General features: G+C 49.4%; 1 protein-coding gene across 1 annotated transcript; it reads left to right on the top strand.

Annotated features, from left to right (window-relative positions):
* LOC136452582 (phospholipase A1-II 3-like) lies at positions 1–2,180 on the top strand. The gene is made up of 2 exons (XM_066453189.1): positions 1–690; positions 1,488–2,180. The coding sequence occupies exons 1-2, from the start codon at positions 22–24 to the stop codon at positions 2,115–2,117; spliced, it is 1,299 nt and encodes a 432-aa protein (XP_066309286.1). The 5' UTR covers positions 1–21; the 3' UTR covers positions 2,118–2,180.
* Positions 2,181–23,787: the final 21,607 nt, after the last annotated feature.

Here is a 23,787-nt window from a genome sequence, read left to right as displayed (position 1 = left end):
TCGCAAGCAGAAGTCTCCAAAATGCACCGCTTCTTCCTCCTCCTCGTTTCTGTACTCGTAGCCACCACGCTTTCCGCCGACACCGCCATCACCATTGCCCTTGCCCAGAGGTCATGGGCTGAACTCAGCGGGCGGGACAATTGGGACGGCCTCCTGGACCCGCTCGACGCCGACCTCCGCCGCGCCGTCATCCGGTACGGAGAGCTGGCGCAGGCGACGTCGGACGCGTTCATCGGCGACCCGGCGTCGCCGTACGCAGGCGCGTCGCGGTACGCGCCCGGCGCGTTCCTCCACAGGACGCAGGCGCCCGGGGCCGACCCGGACGCGTACACCGTCACGAGGTTCCTCTACGCGACGTCGAGCGCGCGCGTCCCCGTCCCCGACACGTTCATCACGCGGCCGGCGCCGCCGGGGGCGTGGAGCGCCGAGTCGAACTGGATGGGGTACGTCGCCGTGGCCACGGACGCCGGCGCCGCGAGGCTGGGGAGGCGGGACATCGTGGTGGCGTGGCGCGGGACGAAGCGCGCCGTGGAGTGGGCCGACGACCTGGACATCACGCTGGTGCCGGCGACGGGCGTCGTCGGGCCGGGTCACGGGTGGTCGCAGCCGGCGGTGCACCGGGGTTTCTTAGCCGTGTACGCGTCGAGGAATTCCACGTCGCGGTTCAACAAACAAAGCGCGAGAGAGCAGGTAATCTAGCTTTGACTCCCTCATGTCCTTTGCTGACACAGTCTGTTGTGTTTCCTTGTCCTTCCATGGCACATTAGCTTAGGCCGCATGGTCTTCAAAAAACTTGAAGTCATGCGATGACCAGTAATTTGCAGTGGTTTTCGTAATGTTTTCAAGCGCACAAGATAGGACACTGATTATATGTTGCCGATCACTGCCGTTCTTGTCAGCCGGACTGTACCATACTGGAATTGTGCCAGTGTGGCGCAATTTGTTCACACATTTGCACCAAGATCAGTCAAATGTTGGACCTTTAGCGTCGTCACAATAATAAATGGTAGAGATTACGGCAGTACAGACAGCTAGCTGTACTCTCCTAGTATGTTTTTTAGGATACCGACAGAGACATTTAAAGAGAGCATGGAAACTGCAGTGTACACGGGGACAGGCTTCTGTGTTTCACACGCTGTAGTGAACTGGCAAATGATTTGGCAGGCGCATTGTAGGAGTAGTAGGCATTTGTGTTGATAGGGAAGTTTGCATTTTGTATAGAATCTTGCTGGGACTGGAACATCTTGATGTTGGTGTCCACAAGAATTTTCGGAGAAGCAACAAGATAACATGCTGCAAACTGTTTGGAATTATAATGATAGGGATAGGATGGACGAAACGACAAACCGGCCTTCTTGATTGGATTGGAAAGGAGACACGAATCGCTGTCCCAGTGTCCCTCCGCAATTGAGCTCAGTTTCTTATTCTTTGTTCGCCTTCTGGCCACATAATCGCTGAACGAGTGCCAAATTAATCTATGCATGCAGGTGTTGACTGAGGTTAGAAGGCTGCTGGACGCGTACAAGGGCGAGAACTGCAGTATCACGCTAACCGGCCACAGCCTCGGCGCGGCGCTCTCCACGCTCACCGCCATCGACATCGTCGCCAACGGCCTCAACGTCCGGGGGGGCTCCAACCCCAACGACACGGTCCCCGTCACCGCCATCGTCTTCGGCAGCCCGCGCGTGGGCGACGACGAGTTCAAGAAGGCGTTCGAGTCGATGCCCGGCGCCGCCCGGATGCTCCGGGTCCGGAACGCGCCGGACATCGTGCCGACCATCCTGCCGGCCGCGTTCTACAGGGACGTGGGCGTGGAGCTGCTGCTGGACACGCGCAAGTCGCCGCACCTCAAGAAGCCCGGGCCGGGCCCCGCGGCCTGGCACAACCTCGAGTGCTACCTGCACGGCGTCGCGGGCACGCAGGGCGCCGGCGACGGCGCCGGGTTCGGCCTAGTGGTCGACCGCGACGTAGCGCTGGTGAACAAGGAGGTGGACGCGCTCAGCGACGAGTACCCCGTGCCGGCGGCGTGGTGGGTGGAGGGGAACAAGGGCATGACCAGGGACGCGAGCGGGCGCTGGGTTTTGCGGGATCATGAGGAGGGTAACCTGGCGATGTAAGACGATTTTTAGTAACTTTATTTAGGTGGTTAATAATTATGAAAGAGTTTTTCTTCGACAATATCGCATGGATATGGAAGGTTCAATGATAATATCGCGAATATTTCAGCAAAGTCCAGAATCAATTCGAGTCAGATTGTTTCAAATTCGAAACAGTTTCTATCAAAAATTATTTCACTGAAACACTAGAAAAGTTGGGAACACTAGAAAACTTGGGGCGCTGCGTTAGCTAGCCAGCTGGTGATTCTACGTGGGATTTAAGGAAACTTAGCAATGTAGTTTGAAAATTGTTCTATCAACATCATAGTAGCCATATGCAGTTCTATAAAAAATAGATTTAATAACATTTACTTAGATAAATAGTTTTCTTATGGCAGAAAAATCATGGAGGCATTTTTCTTAGCATACAGTAATGGAAGCACATGAATAAAGGAGCAGATCATTCCAAAAGTCTAAATCATTCTAAGAAAAAATAATGAAATACAGAGACCAAGAACTGAATAACTGTATATCAAAGACAGAGCCAGACTATAAATCTTATTTTTATTGACAGCTTCTACCTTGCACTTGCTACATACATCAGAGAAAGAACTATTGTACGTAAGAAGCAATGAAGAGGTTGCTCCTGAATTTTTTTGAAAGCCTGTAACTGCAAGCACCAAAACACTAACATAGAACTTAAATGTCCATTTGTCGACAACACAGCATTCTCAACCACTTTCTCAAAGGACTGCTAGAGTAGAATTCTGACAGCTTCTGGAATCAGAGGATAGAGAAGCAGTTTAACACTTGAGTAGTGTTGAACTGTGGAAACAATATTTAAGAATCCGCTATCAAGGCCATGATAATATGAAATAATAATTAATGGTACATTAACTGTATGATGCTGATATATATTGAAAGAGGCAATAATGTAGTTAGGTACTGACATTGGAATGTTTTAACAAAAGCTCCAATAAGGAGTCTCACAGCAAGTTTTCTGCCTCTGGCTCATTAGAGGCATCACTTTGGTTCAGACATTTTATCGAGCAAGTCGCTAGTGGCAAGCAGACTTACACGATGAGCAGGGAAAATTGTTGCGTGCGAAGAGGCCAACGCAGCACTGCACCACGGCATCGATGGTCAGCAGTGAGAGCACGACTGGCGGCCTTAGACCAGATGAAGACTACTACCGTGCAAGGGGCGGTGTAGCGGTAGACGACATCAACCTGCATATGGAAGCTACAGCGACCCCTCGTCACTCGTTGTCGCACCGCTGCCTCCTGGAGCTATATGACGTGATCCGAGACTGCGTGGGCGCCGCCGCCACCACGGTCTGCTCGCGCTGCTGCTGCCACCACCGACTGTGCTGCTCCTCGCGTTGCCGCCCACCGTTGTGCCTCGCGTTGCCTCTTTGTGCTCGCGCCGCCGCCTCGCGAGACCCAGCATGAGCGCTGTCGCCACCGTGGCCTGCGCGCGCTGTTCGCGCCACCGCCCACGCTGCTCTTTGCGCCGCCGCCTCGCGCTGCCGACGTGGCTCGCGCCGCCGCTAGGGTTAGGTTTTAGGGCACGGGTGTCAGCGAAATGGCGAGGAGGAAGGGTGGGCTGCGCACTCGCGCTAGCTGCCGTCTCTACTTCCGGCGTTGCCCATGCCTGTGAGGGCGGTGGGGTAGCAGTAGCTAGCGCTATCCTTCCTCAAGATTCATTGCCGTTAGCCGAGGCAGGTGGAAGCGGCGGCGGCGCGGCGTCAGGAGGGCATAGCGGCGGTGGCTTTGTCTCACGCCGGATACGAAGGCTCTGGAATCGCTAGCGGCTGCACCGTGGATGGTCCGATCAAGATCCAATGGAGGATAAAAAATGGGTGACGTGGCCCAATGAGGGGCCAGAGCTTGGCCCTAGCTTTCGTCATTTAGAGATGCCCTGAAGCCCCACGTTATTACGACATTTTGGGCTAACGGTTTGGACGATAGTAAAGGGCCAACATTATTTGGGCTCCTGAGCCCAGCATACCCTCCCTTTTTTTTAAAAAAAAGTCCACATTGTCTCCCTTAATTTTTACGAAAGTCCGTTTTTTCCTCTCCAAACTTCAAAACTGGACAAAACACCTCCATCAACTTTTAAAACCGTTCATCTTACCTCCCTGACCCTGTTATAAGCGGTTTTGAAGGTGGTTTTATCTTCTTTTTTATTTATTTCGGTCGAATCTCTGAAAAATCATAGTAAATCACAGAAAAAATCATAAAATGGAAAATCCAATTTTGTTTCGAGTTACCACCGACTGAGTAAATTTCTAACACTGCGCGTCTGGCTCGAATTTGTGTGCTTAAAGGACACAAGGTTTATACTGTTCGGGCAGAAAGTCTCTACGTCCAGTTCAGTCGCTGCTGCTCGTGTTACTAGCACTGAAAGTTTATAGTAGGGGGTACAAACAGGCCAGAGAGGGAAAAGATCCCAAGTCTCTGGTAAAAGGAGTGAACGGGTGTTGAGAGCTCGATTGCTGCTCAGCCGAGTGCTCATGTCGTGCTTCTTGTGACGATCTTGATTGATCGGTTTTAATCAGATCGGCCCCCATTCATGGAACGTCCTGCTTTCCCTTTTATAGGCCAAGGGAAAGCACGGCTTATAGCGGAGAAAAGAGAAGAACGAGAGAAAAGAACTCCTTCAAGATCGTTGGATCCTTCTCATCCTTTATGCGGGTCCCACGTGACCCTGTAGATGTCAACAAGGACAACTCCACATCGCGGCCCTGTCCGTTACTAGCGCTATGCGTAGGCGTCGCCTGCCGGTCATGGTGTTCCATTCCATCACAGTGGATGTCGTGGTGAGCCGACGTGCCTATCAACGTTTGTATGGGGGTTAGGCAGAACAACACTGGTACGCCCGATGCCGTTCTTGATGTGAATCCTTAAGTATAGCCCGTCATGGCCATGGGTTACATCGGGGCGTGCCGGTCTCTCCCTTGGTGTTAGAGTTTTGACCCAGGCCCATACACTTGGACCTGGAGTGGTTGGCGGTTGTATAGGTCCCCATCGGGCGAGACGGAGCCCGTGGCCTCGAGATCGGGCGAGGCGAAAACCCGCCGCCAGAGGTCGGGCGAGGCGGAGCACAAACCTAAGGGTCAAGCGAGGCGGAGCCTACAGCCTTAGGGTCAGGCTAGGCGAAGCCCGCGGCCTTAGGGTCGGGCGAGGCGGAGCCCGCCCCCAGAGGTCGGGCGAGTCGGAGCCTTCGTGCCTAGGGTCGGTTGGAGCTATAGTCGCGCTCTTAACTGCTTGGATGAATCAATGTTGATGGTCCATTAGCTCCTCCTCTTTGGATACCCTTGTATTGGTCCTCGACAATATCCCCTGAGCCTACGAATGAGTAGAATACTCCTTCGGATGCTTTTCTAAACAGGGAGGACTCTAAGGGCCTTGGCCTTTTCCTAATCGCCCACGGTGTGTCCTGGGGACAGAGATTCCCTTTCGTCATGATCGGGCCTCTTAGGGGTATAGCCATGAGATTTGGTGGGTCGAAAAATGTAACACCTCTGGTGTTTTGACCTAACACTAAAACTTGCCATATCATCATATGCATTGCAAAGCATTCATAAAGTAGAAAATTTTGAATGCATTCACTAAATAAGCTTTATTTAGTAAGTTGTTATTTTATGTGTGATGTGATTCAAAACCCTAAATAAAGATCATGACCACAAGGGTCAAATTTCATGTGATCATGTGAGGCCATGTGTCATTTGACTCAAATAACCCTAATGGGCCATGTTACTGGTCAAAAATCAAAGTTAAAGTAAAAGGAAAACAAATCAAATTTGAATACAAATTCAAATCATAAAAGTCATTTTTGCCCCTTTTGTCTAATTCAAAATCCATTTGGAATTTGGGGTTATGACAAAAAGCAAAGTTGAAGATTATTTTATAAGGATAAACTTTGGAATTCAAAGTTTTTCAAGTTTACATATAAAATTTGGAGTAACTTTTAAATGATTCAAATGCTCAAAAGCACCCCAAATTCAAATTTCAAAATGGAGGCAGAATTTGAAAATGTTCCTTGAAGCAAAGTGGTAGAGTTTGAAAAGTTGAGCAACTTTCATTTTTGGAGATTTTCAACTTCTTTAGAAAATTTGTGAGTAATTTGCAAAATTAACGCAGTGGCAATTCTGTAAATACTTCAAAATTGAAAATCAGCTGAGCGCCACCTCTCTGCTTGCCGCCGGCACCATGCTGTTGTCACCGCCGATCAAATTGCGCCGCTTCCTCGCGCATTGACACGCAGTTGGTGCCGTGGCGAGTTTGTTCGTGCGCTGTCGACGTCGAACATCCCCTTCCCGGCTATAAATAGCAGCAACCGCCGCCATCGTCCCCGTTTTTTCCCCTCTGCTCTACTCCACCGCCAATCAGCTCCGCCGCTTGCCGTAGCCACCGTCGAGTCATGTCCGTCGTACCCAGCTATGCCAATGCGATCGCCTCGGTCTTGCGCTCCTCTTCGGCTTGCTCGCGTTGATTGGGTTGGCCGAAATCGCCCGGCGCAACGTCTTCTTCCCCGAGACCGGTCAGAGCTCCGCCACCATCGACTCGACGTGGCCAGGCTGTTCCAGACCGTCTCCGTCTTCACCAAACGCACCATCGTGATCGTGGTAAGCTACTGAACGTGATACTCGCTTCGTTTTAGACTCTACTGCACCATTGCCGGGGTTATGCCATGAGCCGTCGTGCTCGAGCTACCATGGCCAGCGTGGAGCTCTCTTCGGTGCACTTGCTGCCGTTCTGAGGGCTGGGATGGATTCGTAGGATGGTGTAGATCATTTAGGTGCGGTCTGCCTCGCCGGAGCGTCGCCGTCGACGCATTTTGTGTCGATCAGTGATGGCAGTGCCGCTGTGTCTTGTTATGTGACACTGACGAGTGGGGTCGGTTTGTCAGTGAGAGAGAAAGAGAAGAACAGTAAGGTTTTGGTATTTTCTAATTTTGAATAGTGCTGAATCTTTGGAAATTTGTAGGAAAGTAATCATAGCTCCAAAAATTCTGAAATTTTGTGTGTAGCCTCTGTACATGCTCTAGTATGGTTTAAAAATTTGAAACTTGAAATTTGAATAAATTTTTAATGTTCAAATATTCAGTCCATTAATTAATAAATGCAATTTCCATGATTTTTGTAGGCCACTATATAATTCCAAAAATTATGAAAATTGTTTTGGTACACTAATTTATCATGAGGAAGCGTACATAAAATTTTGAGGTTATTTGGAACAAGTTCATTTTTGGGCTTAATTCCAAATTAATTCAAAAATAAATAAAAGCAAACCCTAAGTGTTTGATTAGTGTTGGATCTGGTTACATCATGTTTTGTGACTAGTAGGGTTTCAAGATCCATTTGGTCAAGTTACATGTGTGGTTCTTGACGGTAGCATTACAAGTTGGTTTTGTTGGCTTGCAACTGTACCGTGAAAACAGTCGTATTCGAAGTGTTGTTATATTTCATGTAGCATGATAGCATCATGTTTACATTATCATCATGTTAAAGCATATGTTATCATTTCATGTAGAATCCGAGAGTGAAACGATTCTAGTTGAGCAAGTTCTGGAAAAATCCCTAGTTGTCACGGGATTCGATAATTGTGGTACTGATCCAGAACCTGAGATCGTCAACGAAGGCAAGCCCCGGTTTATGCATTAAACCCTTACCTTGTTACTTTGAAAAGTTTATCACCTATGTTACTTATTGCATTAAGTTGATTAATTCAAATGTTACCTACTTGATGCATTGCCTACCTTGTTAATTGTTTACCATCCTTGAAGATGTTTTCATTTATAAAGGCGTAGAATGCTTAGTATGCTTTATGATAGGCTTTCAAAATAAAAGTTTTGATACAATCAAAGATGGCATACTGGCCAAAAAAAAGAAAGAAGGTTGAATGAACTAGAGACTAGTCGGGTGACTTATCTTGAATATTGGGTATTGTTGCCGACTATGTCGCTTAAAGGCCACTCATTGTGGATCTTCTGAACGAGACACTTTATAGTACTGGTCACATACTCCAGTAAGCTTACTTCGGCTAATCCAATACTAAGACGAATGCTCACGCACTAGGAGTAGAGAGATGGCGGGAGTAGCGTGTACCCTCGTGGCTGGAATGTGGCCAGATATGAGGTGTGCTGTGCTCTCGGGTGGCGTGGAGAGGGCTTAGTATAGGAGGATCCGGTAGCGAGGTTGATATATGCAAGATTAAGTTCTACATATGTCGTGTGATAAGGAATCCCTAGCTGGGACTTGAATCAATTCGAATTGCCGGTGCTCCATGGATATGGAGACTCGATTCATTACAGAAGCAATGCAGGACTGGTGAATTACTAAAATATGAGAAAAAGAATAAAATGAGAAGGAATGGAATATGGGAAATGTATATTTAGTTGAGATAATGAACTAAAATGACCTAAGGGGTAAAACTTGAAAATAGGATAAGAATAGTAAGCTTTTGGCAAAGAACTTTGAATTTTGTTACATCCTTACCTTGCCCCAACCCCTGCATCTCTAAAAGTCTTACACCCCTTTACGTCGGGTTAGTCTTGTTGAGTACTTTTGTACTCAGGGTTTGTTAACCCTTGTTGCAGGTGAGTCGCATGCGCAGGCTTGTTTTGGTCCCTGCTGCATGTCTGTGTTTGAAGTCAATGACGATGAGTAGTGATGAATGGCCTTTGGACAAGGCATTAGTTTGTATGATAAATAAAGTTAATGTAATATTATCCCGCTACTATGGTTGTATGACACTTATGGTATTGTAAGTTTGAAAACAACTGGTTTGTAAACTATGTTATCTTAAGACTTTCGCTATCTTTTACTCTGATGTATATATTTGAATAAATTGTTGTAATCTGCAATGTCTATGATTGGGATCCTGTTTGAAAAGAGAATCGTGGATGATTCGGGTTTCCTGAGGACACTCGACAGACCTGTTGAGTTGTTGGGAACTCGTGAACACTATCTGAGGTCTGTTAAGACAACGATAGGTGCACGTGGGCCCGATTCCTTAGGAGGTTCTGCCACAGAAAAGGTCCTTCCTGATTTCGACCCCTATGGGGTTTTGTCGTTCTATGACCGTGCGTTCAGTCTCCTTATGAGTCCAACTTTCTTTGAGCCCCCGCACGTAGCAGGGGTCCGATCGAGGGTCGTCTCATCTTCGTGATCGTCTTCCCTCAAGCGTTTTTTCCGATAAAAATGGAGGGGTTGAGCCATGCCATGATTTTCCCCTATGGACGAGCCATGGTGCTTGGTCAGTTGTTAACAAGCTAGTCTGAGTGGGGCCCCAGCATTCCGTTCGTGGGGGTCTAGCTTGGGTCAGCTGGTGACTGACTCCAAATTCGCAGCGGTCAATCCATATAGTTCTCAGGTCCGTTCGATCAATCCCGAGGGCTCTATGCCATTCTTTTGAGGAAAAACCATGGATCGTATCTATCCGAGGCTCGAACGTGGACTGGGATGCCCACGGCGCTCATGCACCCGGGTATTGTACGCTAGCGGGCCTATCCCTTTCCACCCCTCACTCTAAAAGTACCCGGAGCGGGTGTCGAACCCATCGGTGGGCCAACCTTCGAACTCCTGGGCTTAGACAGGCCGTAGGACCATTTTTAGCTCTGTATCCCTCTTACCTATGATGGGTCGTGGCCCATTTGGGGAGGCAAAATGTCTGACAAGTTTTTCGAAGGGATGGCCATAGGTTGTGTGCGCACGCCCCACGGCGAGACATGGTGATAGGCCGTGGTAGCCACGGAGATCTAGGCAGGCTGTTAGTTTCCTCTCACCCATTGCCCCAATAAAACCAAAGGGTTAGCCCTTCGTGTTTCATATGCACGCCTGCATCCTTACCTCCGCAGCCACGCCACCACCACCAATCGCTTAGGTTTCCTGCCTCTGCATTCCCACCGTCATTGAGCTCGCATCCATTCGCCCCCACCTCCAATGGATCTGTGGTGCCATTCCAACATCACCTTCCAGCGCATGGAGGGCCTCATCTGTTGCGGTCTTCTCCAAGCGCGAACATCGGCCGAGGAGTGGTTGCTGCCTAGCGATGAGGATCTATCGTCGCCGCCCGATAGCTATGTGGTGTCGTTCGCCCACTTCCATGAGCGTGGGCTCACGACCCCCGTCCACAAATTCCTCCAAGGGTTGCTGCACTTCTACAAGATCGAGTTGCAACATCTTAATCCCAACGAGATCCAACACATGGTGGCGTTCGTCGCGCTGTGCGAAGGATTCCTAGGGATCAGCCCCCACTTTGACTTGTGGAGGTATTTCTTCATCGTCAACCTATAGAAGAAGAGGGAGAAGGGCGGCAGGTAGGAGTTGCACATGCCGATGGGGTGCATCGGCATCGAACTTCAGAACAATTGGGTCGGTGAGTACCCGTCCATGTGGCTCTCGACGTCGAACAAGGGATGGCACTTGTAGTGGTTCTACCTCAAGAATGATGCCATCTCCCCTCTGCCGGAGTTCACTAGGCGTCTGATTGAAGAGGCCTCAGAGCAGGGGAGAAAGTGGGGCATCCCAAAGAAGGATAAGAAGAAGATCTGAGACCACATCGCCACCATCCACATTCTAAAGCATAACAGTCTAAAGGGGTTGGGCATCATCCGGGCTTACCACACAAGGAGGGTGGCGCCATTGATGGCGCACGCTCTCACTATACGCGATGGCACCTGAGGCATCGTTCGACAGAATGGCACTCGCCGAGGAAGCGCTCCCCAACTTCAAGAGCACACAACACATCAAGGAGGTGAATGAGCCTTTGCGAGACGACACAGGTGCCACCATCAACTTTGTCTACCCTTTGCTAGGGCATCCTCCGATGCGGCCAGAGCTAGGCTACGTTGTTTTCGTAAGTTTCCCTTTCTTTTGCCTTCTCTTCAATTGATTTCTCGACCTTGTGAGACTAACTTTGAGAGGGGCAGGACCAGCCGAGGGGCCTCATCCTCATAGATCACCCAGCACCACTACCGAGGGATTCGGTCATGAGGATGGCGAATTGCACCGAGGGTGAGCGGCTGAGGAAGGCGAAGGAGGACAAGAAGAGGAAGAAGTAGTGGAAGCTATAGGCGCGGGAACTATGGGAGGACACCGATGATGATAATGACGATGATGATGGTGACGATGACAAGGTGATGGAGGAAGAAGAATCGGTAGCCGACGATATTGAGTGTGACAATCTAGAGAACAAAGATGTGCTGATAGGCATCGGTTCGTCCTTGCAGGCGTCAGGACTCTTCCCGTTCCATGGAGGGAGGGCATGTCAGGGGAGCTGGCAAAGGTGGGACATACCATCGACCTCCCCTAGGAGCCAACAGAGGTGGGTGGCTCTGCTGTCATGCCCTAAGAGCCAAGGGGAGTGGGGCATTCCTGAAAGCTCTAGTTTGGTTTTGGTGAATTGATGAAACCCTAAGTGCTAACCTAGTTTATCAAGTGATCATGAGATAGGTAGCACACTCCAAGTCATGAAGCAAATGAAGATCATAGCATGATGAAGATGATGCCATGGTAATGATCAAGTGCTTGGACTTGGAAAGAAGAAAGAGAAAAACAAAAAGCTCAAGGCAAAGGTATAATTTGTAGGAGCTATTTTGTTTTGGTGATCAAGACACTTAGAGAGTGTGATCACATTTAGGTTTGATAGCCATACTATTAAGAGGGGTGAAACTCGTATCAAGATGCGGTTATCAAAGTGCCACTAGATGCTCTTACTCATTGCATATGCATTTAGGATCTAGTGGAGTGCTAACACCCTTGAAAATATTTGTGAAAATATGCTAACACATGTGCACAAGGTGATACACTTGGTGGTTGGCACATTTGAGCAAGGGTAAGGAACTTCACCAGCAGAGTGTCTGCTCATAGAGTGCGGACAGTCCGACGGTGCCACCGGTGCCCTAGACAGAAAAGATGGAGGTCACTATAAGTGACCGAACGCTAGTCTCGGTTGGACCGGTGCGTCCGGTCAGTGGCAGTAGAGGGTGTGCATTTCGGTCTCATGACCGGATGCTGGGTCACTCAGCGACCAGACACTAGAGGTAGGGTCTGTTCCTATTGTCGGGCAGCGCACAGAGGCTAGGGTCTCTGACCAAACACTGGCAGGGTCCGATCGTGCATGACCGGACGCGTCCAGTGGACAAAATGTGTTTATGGAACCTTACTAGAAACGATCGGACACTGGTGGCTCAGCATCCGATCAGTTATAGCGCAGCGTCCGGTCAACTCAAGTGACCATTGAGATCAGGACACGTGGCTGTCATCGGGCGACTAGACGCTGAGGTCTAGCGTCCGGACAATATGACCGGAGCGTTCGGTCAGCCCGTGTTGTGCCCAGTGAAGGGGTACAATGGCTCTATTTTGTGGGGGCTTCTATTTAAGCCCCATAGCCGGTTCAAGCTCACCCTCTTGGCCATTTGCATTGACATAGCAACCTTGTGAGCTTAGCCAAAGCCCTCCCACTTATCTCCATCATAGATTCATCATCTTTGTGAGATTGGGAGAGAATCCAAGTGTATTGCTTGAGTGTTTGCATCTAGAGGCACTTGGTGTTCATGTTTTGCTGCGGGATTCACTTGTTACTCTTGGTGGTTGCCGCCACCTAGATGGCTTGGAGCAACGAGGATCGTCGAGCGGAGGTTGGTGATTGTCTCTGGCTCCGATCGTGGTGATTGTGAGGGGTTCTTGACCTTTTCCCGGTGGAGAGCCAAAAGGTACTCTAGTGTATTGCTCGTGGCTTATGTGATCCTCATCTTGTGTTGGTTGTGTGGTGCCCTATTGAGGGTTTGGCGTGTGAAGCCAATTAGCGCGTGAACCTCCAAGTGAGTGAATCGCCACAACGAGGACTAGCTTGTCGGCAAGCAAGTGAACCTCGGTAAAAAATCATTATGTTCATCATTGATTCCGAGGTGATTGGTCTTCATTGTTATTCATCCTTGTGATTGATTGGTTCCTTCATCTACACAGTGGTATAACCTTCTTGATCACTCTCTTTACATTACTGTAAACTAGTTGTCAAGCTCTTTAGTGTAGCTAGTTGTGAGAGCTTGCTTGGTTGGTTGGTGTGGCTCTTTAGTTAGCCTTTGAGAGCACACTAACATAGGGTAGTGTCATAGCTATTGTGTGAATAGATACTATCTAAACTAGAATTGTGGTAGGTGGCTTGCATTTTGAGTAGGCTAGCGCAACACTTGCTTCGCCTTATAATTGTCTAACCATTTTGTTAAGTGTTGTTGTAGAAATTTTATTAGGCTATTCACCCCCCCCCCTCTAGCCATTAGGACCTTTCAGTTCCGCTAGTGTGCCCTCAGAGCTGCTAGGGGCAAGCCCCTCTACCTAGGAGCAGGGGGTAGGCTAAAAACGGCCTCATTCCGATGAGGCAGAGCAAAGGTCAGGGGGTTCGTCCCCCAAATGCATCTGTCGCCCGATGTTGCTGAGGTGAGTTATCAATTCTTATGTTTTTCCTATTAGTCAGATTTCATCGTGACTTATGTTTTTCATCCCTTGCAACATCGGTAGGTAGCGGAATCCTTTGGTGTTGGGGCCGAAGAAGAGCATCGCCCTCCAATTGAGGTGGCAGTCATCGGCTGGTGTCGCGCCCATTTCGGGTGGGAGCGGCGCCAGTGTGACCACGTTGTCGGATGATTAGGCACCGCCCATGGTGGCGCCTATGCCATCGGTGGGATGGGTGGATGTGGGCATTCAAGGGGCGCCTTTGGAGGTTGCAGAGTAGCCGATGATAGCCGCGATACTGCTGCCAACAGCGGGACGAATGGGGCTGCCAACCGCGCTCGTGGTGCCGACCGTGGTGGGCGCGGCGTAACCGGTCATGACCCCGCCGACGTAGGTGGAGGTGGCGGCGGCCGTGATAGATGGGTCATAACCAGGCACAACCGCAGCATCGCCTGAGGCATCAGCGTGACCCATGCCATCGGTGGCCCAAGTGACAGCGCCTAGCGTGGTGCTAGGAGAGAGGTTCGCATCTGCGCTACTGACCCCTTCTGTCGTCGGAGGGGACGTCCTGGTGGGGATGTCATGGTGAGAAGGGTCGATGGCGCTTGGGGCCAGTGGGTAGTCATCCCTAACCTTGATGTCAGTGGGCAGCAGCTCACCCGCATGGGGTGAGCCCCTGCTTCAATGGATGGAATCACAGGATTCGGCATCGATGCTTTTTACTCTTAACGATGCTGTAGAGAGCATGGAGTGGGAGAGCCTCGACATAGGGATCGCGTCCATGCTCGAGGCCCTAGACCTCACCACGGGCACATTGCGCGATGTTGTCATTCACTTCGGTCGGGCATTGCTTGATCCTGCTTCTTGCTCTTTTCTTCATCTATATACTTTTTGTATCCTAGCCATTGTCTTTCTACAGTCCCTTATAGCTCGCTGCCAGGGAAAATCTTGGTTCCTTCGTCAATAGAAGGAAGCTTGGGACCGCCTCGTCATGGAGGCACGGCTACATAGGGAACTGATAGCTCAGCTCATTGCTGCCCAGCAGAGGGTGGTCGAGTTGACTCCCCTCATCGAGAAGGCTGCCAGTCTTCAGTCATGGGTGGTCGAGGCCCATCGAGATGCTGACGAGGCCAAGAAGGTGTTCGAGGCCCTATCGGCGAGGTCACTAAAGATAATGAAGAAGCTACTAGGGTCAGGAAGGAGCGGGATGAGTTGCTCTAGAAGGACGCTGAGACCCACCAGCGGATCCTTGACCTTCTTGGTGAGGTTGAGAAGGAAAGGGATCTGAAGCTAGGGGCCAAGGAGAAGCTCACGACCCTAGAGAATAGGGCGAGCCTAGATGCCGTGGTGGTCGATTGGCTACGCAAGATGCAGGATGAACTAATCCAAACCATAGAGAGGCTCCGCTTGGAACATGGCATGGCTCATGAGGATTGTGACCAGGCTTTCCAAGAGCATGACTAGGCCTGCTAATAGTGCGACGACGCATAGCAGAAGGTTGGCTCCCTCTAGACCGAGCTCAAAAACACGATGACCCGAAAGCTGGAGGCCGAGAGTGTTTCTGTAGGGCTAGCTGTGGATCTCGCCAAGGTGAGGAGGAATCTTCAGTAGGAGAGTGACAAGCTTGGTATCCTTAGTGTCGCCCTCAGAGTGGTCTGCGATGACCTTGAGGTGGTGCGGTCGGAGGGGACCAGCTCGCTCACAGCGCATGCCTTCGAGATCATGGCTCGGGTACGCTAGCTCAAGAGGAATGCTCATCGCACTAGGGTCAATCAGTCCTTCACAATTGCTCATTCTCATTATGGGGATAGCATCGATCAAGAGGCGATGAGCCATGGCTACACGTCTGGTTATGAAGGCCACGAGCTAGAGGATATGGAAACGGCGGTGGCTCCCCTTTCGCAGGACCTGGCGGACAGGATATAAGGCATAGTTCTCCCCCAGAGGGGCTAGTTAGTTAAATAGGTCGGGCGGTCATTCTTGTAATATGCGGACAAGTTCTGACCCTTGTGTTTTGTTTAAACAAACTTGTTATTTCATTTGAACAAATTTGTTGTTTCTTCCTTTTTGTGTGTAAAAAGGGGTTAATGTGTTCCGACCCTTCCTGTTGTTAAGACTGTAGAGCTTAAGGTGTGGGTGAGAAACTCTAATTATGCTAGTAAGCAAGAGTGTCATAGCCGCTAGGGCATAGGTTTCTTGCAATCCGACCATCCTTACTCAGTCGTTCATTTCCGCAAAACTTGCCTCTAGATTTTTAACGTGAGGAAGGGGTCGGGCATGACAACTATTTTGGAAAGGGTATATATATACCCTTATCAGCCCTCAAGTGAGGCCTGACCCCTTATCATTGTCGGCCTTGGGTTTCACTAAAGATCGAGAGAGACGATAGCAAAACTAGGAGAAAGTGTCACTTATTTTAGAAACGTTATTCTTAGTTTTTTGCTCGTATCCCCTCCCTAGGATTAGATCCATCGTTCTATGACTATGTATTCGGTCTTCTTGTGAGTCCAACTTTCCTCAATCCCCCACGCATAGCGGGGGTCCGGTCGAGGGTCGGCTCATCTTTGCGATCGTTACCCCGTTCGTGGTTTCTTCAATCGGGGGGGTTGAGCTAACGTCACTTGCCTCGATGGCTCGAGTGACGCGCTTGGTGAGCTCTCTAACAGGCATGTTCAAGTGGAATTTAGTTCCGTCATTCATGACGGGGTCAGCATAGCCCTCATGTGGCATTTCACTGCTCCTTAACCCGCCTCCCAGCAGATGCCCGAGTCGTTCTAGAGATCGACTTAGGTGGCCCGTTGGCCTCCCCTCGATGGAGATTCTTTGAGCATGGCTCGAGGTTAGGTTTGAACAAGAAGGTCAAGATGACCATGTCCGCTTCTGAGCAGGTAGGGCAAAGGCCACTGGGGCTCATCTATGTTTTCTCCCCTGGCTCTATTTGACACGAGGCCGCCTCGAGCCCTTCGTGGGCCAACCTTTGAACCTCGGTCGGTCAGATTCCTGAGTTGGGGTCAGGCGGCTCGAGCCCTCGAGCCCTATTGGGCTTGGTAGGGGTTGGCTGAGTTTTATGCGTCATCCCGTTCGTGGTTTCCACAATCAGAGGGGCTGAGCTAACGACACTTGCCTCGATGGCTCGAGTGTTACGCTCGGCGAATTCGCTAACGGGCATGTCTGAGTCAAATCTGGGTCCGTCATTCATGATGGGGTTGGCATAGCCCTCATGTGGCATTCCACTGCTCCTTAACCTGCCTTCCGGTAGATGCCCAAGTCATTCTAGAGACCGACTCAGGTGGCCCATTGGCCTCCCCTCGATGGAGATTCTATGGGCATGGCTCGAGGTTAGGATCGAACGAGAAGGTCAAGATGACCCTATCTGCTTCTGAGTGGGTCGGGCAAAGGCTGCTGGGGCTCATCTGTGTTTTCTCCCCTGGCTCTTTTTAACGCGAGGCGGCCTTGAGCCCTTCGTGGGCTGGCCTTCGAACCTCGATTGGTCGCCGCGCATATTGAATGAGACGACTACCGCTTCGTGACGCGACAAGAAGCGTTGTGATGCAATAATGGCATATGTGATGCTTGGATGTATGGGATGAATGTATGAAAGCATGCATGGGAATGGATGAATGAATGATCATGCACCGGAAAAGCGGAACAGGGGTTGGTAAAGTTACCTCGATGGCTCGAGTGATGGGTTCGGGGAGCTCTTATCGGATATGTCCAAGTGGAATCTGGGTCCGTCATTCATGATAGAGTCGGCATAACCCACATGGGGCCTCCCACTGCTCCTTACCCATCTCGGCAATGGCCCAAGCCGTCCGATCGACTTGGGTGACCTACTGGCCTCTCCTCGATGGAGGTTCCACAGGTGGGCCCCTCCAAACCCTTCCTAGGAAGGTGGAGGCTAAAGCTCAGAGTGCGGGTAATAAACTTTGATCATGCTGGTGAGCAAAAATGTCGTAGCCGTTGGCTCATAGGTTTCTTACGGTCTGACTAGTTTTACTCAGCATTTGTTTCCACAAACCTTGCCTCTAGGTTTTAGCATGAGAAAGGGGTCAGGCAAAGAGAATGCTACCGAATAGACACTCTTGCCAATCCCTGAGTGAGGCTTGACCCCTTGCCATTGCTTGGGTTAGGTGTCACTTAAAGATGACCCATCTCTCGACAGTGGCCTGAGCTGTTTGATCGACTTGGGCGACCTACTGGCCTCTCCTCAATGGAGATTCTAGTGGTGGGCCCTCCAAACCCTTCTTGGGAAGGCAAAGGCTAAAGCTCAGGGTGCGGGGATAAAAACTTTGATCATGCTAGTGAGCAAAAATGTCGTAGCCGCTAGGGCGTAGGTTTCTTGTGGTCTAACAAGTTTTACTTAGCATTTGTTCCCACAAACCTTGCCTCTAGGTTTTAGCATGAGAAATGGGTTGGGCATAGAGAATGTATACCAAATAAACACTCTTGTCAGTTTTCCGAGTGAGGCCTGACCCCTTGCCATTGCTAGGGCCGGGTGTCACTTAAAGATGACCTGTCTCTCGGCAGCTGCCCGAGCCGTCCAATCAACTTGGGTAACCCATTGGCACAAGACTTACCTTGATGGCTTGAGTGACGGGTTCGGAGAGCTCTTACCAGATATGTTCGAGTGAAATCCGGATCCGTCGTTCATGATGGAGTTAGCCTAACCCACATGGGGCATCCTGCTGCTCCCTGCCCGTCTCTCAACATTGGCCCAAGCCATCCGACCGACTTGGGTGACCCACTGGCATAGGACTTTCCTACGAAGATAGAGGATGAAATCATCCTTCCCAAGAATTTTATTTGGGCAGATAAGCCAAGCGGCGAACTCGTAACAAGTGGACAAGCTCTTAAATTTTGTTATGGCCAAACAGATTTTTAGCCCTTCTCCCCTTTTTGTATAAAAAGGCTAATGCGTTTCGACCCTTTCCGTTATTAAGGCTATAAAGCCTAGGGTGTGGGTGAACAAACTCTGATCACACTGGTGAACAAAAATGTCATAGCCGCTAGGGCATAGGTTTTTTGCAGTCCGACCAGTTTTACTCAGCGTTTATTTCCGCAACCCTTGCTTCTAGATCTTAACATGAGAGCGGGTCGGGCATAGAGAATGTTTGCTTGGTGGATATACTCTTACACGCATACCGACTCTTTCCGTAGTTAAGGCTAGAAAAGCTTGGGGTACAGAAAAAACTCTGATCATGCTGGTGAGCAAAAACAACATAGCCGCTGGGGCATAGGTTTCTTGCAGTCTAACCAGTTTTACTGAGCATCTATTTTCGTAATCCTCGCTTCTGGGTCTTAATGTGAGAAAGGGTCAGTCGTAGAGAATGTCTATCAGATAGATATGCTCTTATCAACCCCCGAGTGAGGCCTGACCCCCCGCTATTGCTGGGATCGGGTGTCACTAAAGATCAGGGAGTTGGTAGCGAAACAGATACGAGAAAGTGTGCGTATATTAAGGGTAAAAATGACATAGTTGTTCGATGTTCCAGGCGTTGATGAAGACTTCACCATCAATGGTCTTAAGCTTGTAGGTGCCTGGTTAGAGGACTTCCACGATGATGTATGGTCCCTCCCACTGTGGAGAGAGCTTCTAGTGGTTCTTGTTGCTCTGGATGAGGCAGAGCACCAGGTCCCCGACATCAAAGGCACGACTCTACACTCGATGGTTGTGGTACCAGCTCAATGTTTGTTGGTACTTGGTCGAGCAGAGGAGGGTGACATCACGTGCTTCATCTAGCTAGTCCATGGCATCCTCGAGGGATGCCTCGGCTCCCTGTTCGTCATACGCCCTAACCCTCGACGCTCCATAATCAAGGTCGATCGAAAGGATAGCCTCAGAAACATAGACCATAAAGAATGGTGTGCAGCCGGTGGCCCAGCTGGGGGTCGTCCTTAGGCTCTAGAGCTTCGCAGGAAGCTCCGCGACCCATCGTCCGCCAAACTTGTTCAACCAGTTGAAGATCCTAGGCTTGAGGCCATGTAGGACCATGCTATTTGCGCGTTCGACCTATCCATTCGTGCGGGGGTGCCTCACAGCGGCCCAATCAATGTAGATATGGTATTCATTATAGAATCGGAGGAACTTCTTTCCAACGAACAGCATTCCATTGTCCGTGATGATGGAGTTCGGGGCCCCAAAGCGATGGACGATGTCAAGGAAGAACAGCACGGCTTGCTCGGACTTGATCGCGGAGATCGGTCAAGCCTCTATCCACTTTGTAAACTTGTCTACGGTGATAAGCAAGTGCATATAGGCCCAGGCGCCCTCTTGAGAGGCCCGACCAGATCGAGCCCCTAAACCATGAATGGCCACATGATGGGGATCATTTGGAGTACTTGGGCCGGTAGGTGGGTCTACCGAGTGTAGTATTGACACCCTTCGTAGGTGCGCACAATCTATTCAGCATCGGCTACTATGGTCGTCCAATAGAAGCCCTATCGGAATGCGTTTCCGACCACGGTCCTAGGCACGACATGGTGCCTATAGACCCCACCGTGGATATCACTCAGCAACTGCTTTTCTCATTCGATGAGGATGCAGCGCTATAAGATCCTAGTGTGGCTTCGCCTATAGAGCTCGCCCTCAATAAGGACAAAGGACTTGTCACAATGCGCGAGCCACCGAGCCTCTGTTTTACTACAAAGTTTTTGTTGTGGCTTTAGATCTAAGATTTTCTATAATTAAATGGAATAATGCATAGTTGCAGTTTCTATGGTTCAATTGTGGTGAAAATTTTATGGTGGACTAATTATTGTATGCTTAAACTATTATAAAAATTTCATATTCATTGGATCATGTATAATTTAGTTATAGATTTTATTTAGGTTTATGCTTGTTAAATATAAATAAATCTATAACTAAGCTAATATAAATAAATCTATAACTAAGCTACGTGGGGATGGATTGGATTGTTCTTGCCTGGTGTCTCCCTTCGCCTTTCTAGGTCCGTTGGCAGCGTGCTGAGATCGAGCATCTTTGCCGCGGCCCGAGGACGGGCCGCGCCCACTGGCTGGACAGCGTACCATGCTGCCATATCTTGGGGCCATGCCATGCATGGCACCAGCGTGCGGCACACGGCTTTTATTATCTTGGGGCCTCTCTCATGGCGATGCCACGATCTGCCGCACCACACAGACACGTCTACAGGGCACCCAACCAAGGTCAATTCACATTCACTGGCGAAGTGTCGTCAAACCGTGAGAGCCGCCCACTCGTCGCGTGGGACCTCCTGTTCACCGCACGCACGCATGGGCGAGCTCCCTCTTTCTTTCGTTCTTTCCTGTTCCTTCGACGTGCACATGCACAAGCACAAGACGCAATGCCGATGGAGCTCGTGGACCTTGACAAAGTGACAGCCCGGCGATTGCTCGCGCACCGTGGCGTTGATCGATTATGCATTGATGATGATGAGACGGACTCCGGCCCGGGCGGCTGGCCGGGTATGTACAAGAGCTCTTAACTTCTTAAGCCAGCCGCGCGGCATGTCTCCTTAAGAAACGAGCGTCGTGCCGTCCTTGGCTGTTCGCCTGTTCTCGTCTCCTTCTCCTTCTTGCCTGACTCGTCAGAGCCACGCTCGTAAGCTGGTCCCCTTGCACAACCAAACCCAGTTCCTTCTGTCACGAACGTCGAACGCGGCTATGGCTAGGAACGAACAACCAAGTTCATTCCCCGGGACGCGTGGAAGCCAGAGCAAAAGCGGAGGGGGTCCAAATGTCAGCATGGGTTCACATAGTACTACGTGCTTCGCTGCTTGTTACTGATCGCCAGAACGGATTCATCAGGCTGTTCAGTGTCGCTATTCTCTTCTCTGAGGAAAAAAAACATGCATGATCGGCCTATGCGTGCCCATGCATCAAAAGAAGGGTCCGCTCGGCAACAAGGTGAATCGGTCCAAAAGATTCACCGTACCCCGAATAGTTACAACGATCGATCAGGCCGGCGCGGCCGTGGAGCATGCTGCTGTAGGCATCGCCGTTGTCACTTCGTCAGTACCGTGGGGCTGGCAATGGCACGCACGCGAGCAATGCGTCTGCCGAGATATGGGCGCCACCACGTTGACGGATCTGAGATGCATCCCGCATTGATTGGGAGCTGCGGTCGTCTCCCCTCCACCGCTACCACCGTCGATATGATCCGCGCAATGAATTCCACTGCGTGTCCTCTCGCGCGTACCGGCTCGTGAACTGCCAACGCAACAATTCTAGCAGCCGATGCGTAGGCGTAGCGTACCCCAGGTTGTACACTAGGTAGAAAACGATTTTTAGCAACGGATCGATTTTTTTTAAGGGGCGGCTGGTTATGGAGCCGCCCCTACAGTGTGCTTGGGTGCTCAGACACTAGCCGCCCCTACAAATGGGACAGCAGGGGCGGCTGGTGTTACGAGCCGCCCCTACAAATATAGTCTAATTTGTAGGGGCGGCTCAATCACCGGCCGCCCCTGGAAATTCTATTTGTAGGGGCGGCTGGTGATTGAGCCGCCCCTAAAAATGGCCCCATATTTATAGCTCCTATTTGTAGGGGCGGCTCAATCACCAGCCGCCCCTACAAATGGCCCACATATAAAACTGAGGCAACACCTTCTTCCTCATCGGGTCACTCACTCCAACCCGTGAAAGAAAGGTGGGGAGGCCTTGGGCACCTCCCAAAAATTGCTCTACTAATGGGGGAAGGTTTTGGTCTCAAATCCTTTGGTGGAGAGGTTGTAAAAGGTAAGAAAATGCTATTCCACATTTTTTTTTGAAGTTTTAATGGTTGATTAGTGAATAATTAGAATTTTGTTTTTCTCTCTCTTCTATGGTGCTTGAGCTATTTATGAGCAAATTAGACCCAACTTTTAAATGTACTAGGGTAAATTAGGGAGGGGAACAAGATCATACCCTTATTTGATCCATGTTTCTTGATTTTAGTGAACCATTAGTTAGTTTTATGGATGTTTCATGTGCATGTGATCTAGATCTAGGGTTTGGTTTTTTTTATTAATTTCATTTTTGTAAATTTATGTTTGATAAAATTAGACTAGGGTTTGTACGAAAGATATTGGGTAAAGTATAATTATTGCTAATTGTTGTCTTTGAAATTGTTTATTGTAATCAATAAATATGTATTTTAATTATTTATGGATAAATAGGCCATTAATTAATTTTCCTCTACCATGGTGTGTTTGTATGTTTCATGTAATTATATTATATTTATATTCATATATATCTGAGGTATATACAATTATTCTCAAATAATTATTACTTTGATTAATTTTTATATATATCTAAATAAGTAGTCCTTTAATGTTTGTTTTGTTGTTGTTGTAAAAGATGGAGTACAGGAACTCTTGGATGTATGGTTCGTTAAGGTTCAAGACAGGTTTCCGTGAAGAGGTGGATAAATTTATTGAAGCCGCAACGAAGCATGCAACGACATTGAAAGAGAATAAGGATACAATTATTTGCCCCTGTAAAGATTGCAAGAACCGTATGGCATGGACAGATGTGACTATCATCAGATCACATTTGATTATACGAGGATTTATTGAGGACTACACAGTGTGGATTCATCATGGTGAAACGGTTATTGTTAACGACGAGGATGAGGAGGAATACGACGATGAAACCATAGAATCCCTGTCCCAATATTCAGCCAAACTTGATGCACAAATGGATTTCGAGTTTGGCAATGAACAAGGTGGTAATGCTGGTGGTTGGGATGGTAACGACAAAGGTGGTGTCAATAATGATGGTGGAACACGTGTCGGAGTTGAAGATGATTTAGATGACATAATTCGAACCCTTGGACCAGAGATTTTACTAAATAGCCCGAAAGGTCTAGAAAATTTGGAAAGGGTGACAAAAGCATCGAAGGAGACTGTGTATGGTGTTGAAAAGGGTTGTCCGACACATTGGACATTATGGGGCAGTTCATCCTCTGGCACAAACGGGATATTATATTGACTGCTTCTTCACCGCCTCCCTCTCTCCCAAATTTAGAGCGAGTTGTTGAGGCCGGAGAGATATTTTCACCGTCTCGTGACCCCCACATTCCTGAGATGCCACATTCTTCCCCGCCTCCTATCGAGCATGTGCCTGATGAGATGCCACAACCTTCTCCAGCTCGTACCAGGCAAGTGCATCATGAGATGCCACAGTCTTCTTAATAAGCACAACCGATACATGAACAACGAGTGCCTCCTGAAGAAGGTGATGCACAAGAAGATGAGGACGTGCCTGAATGGGAAC

Source organism: Miscanthus floridulus, chromosome 5 (assembly GCF_019320115.1).
Source record: "Miscanthus floridulus cultivar M001 chromosome 5, ASM1932011v1, whole genome shotgun sequence".
NCBI classification, from domain to species: Eukaryota; Viridiplantae; Streptophyta; class Magnoliopsida; order Poales; family Poaceae; genus Miscanthus; species Miscanthus floridulus.
This window is presented reverse-complemented; position numbering and strand designations above follow the sequence as displayed.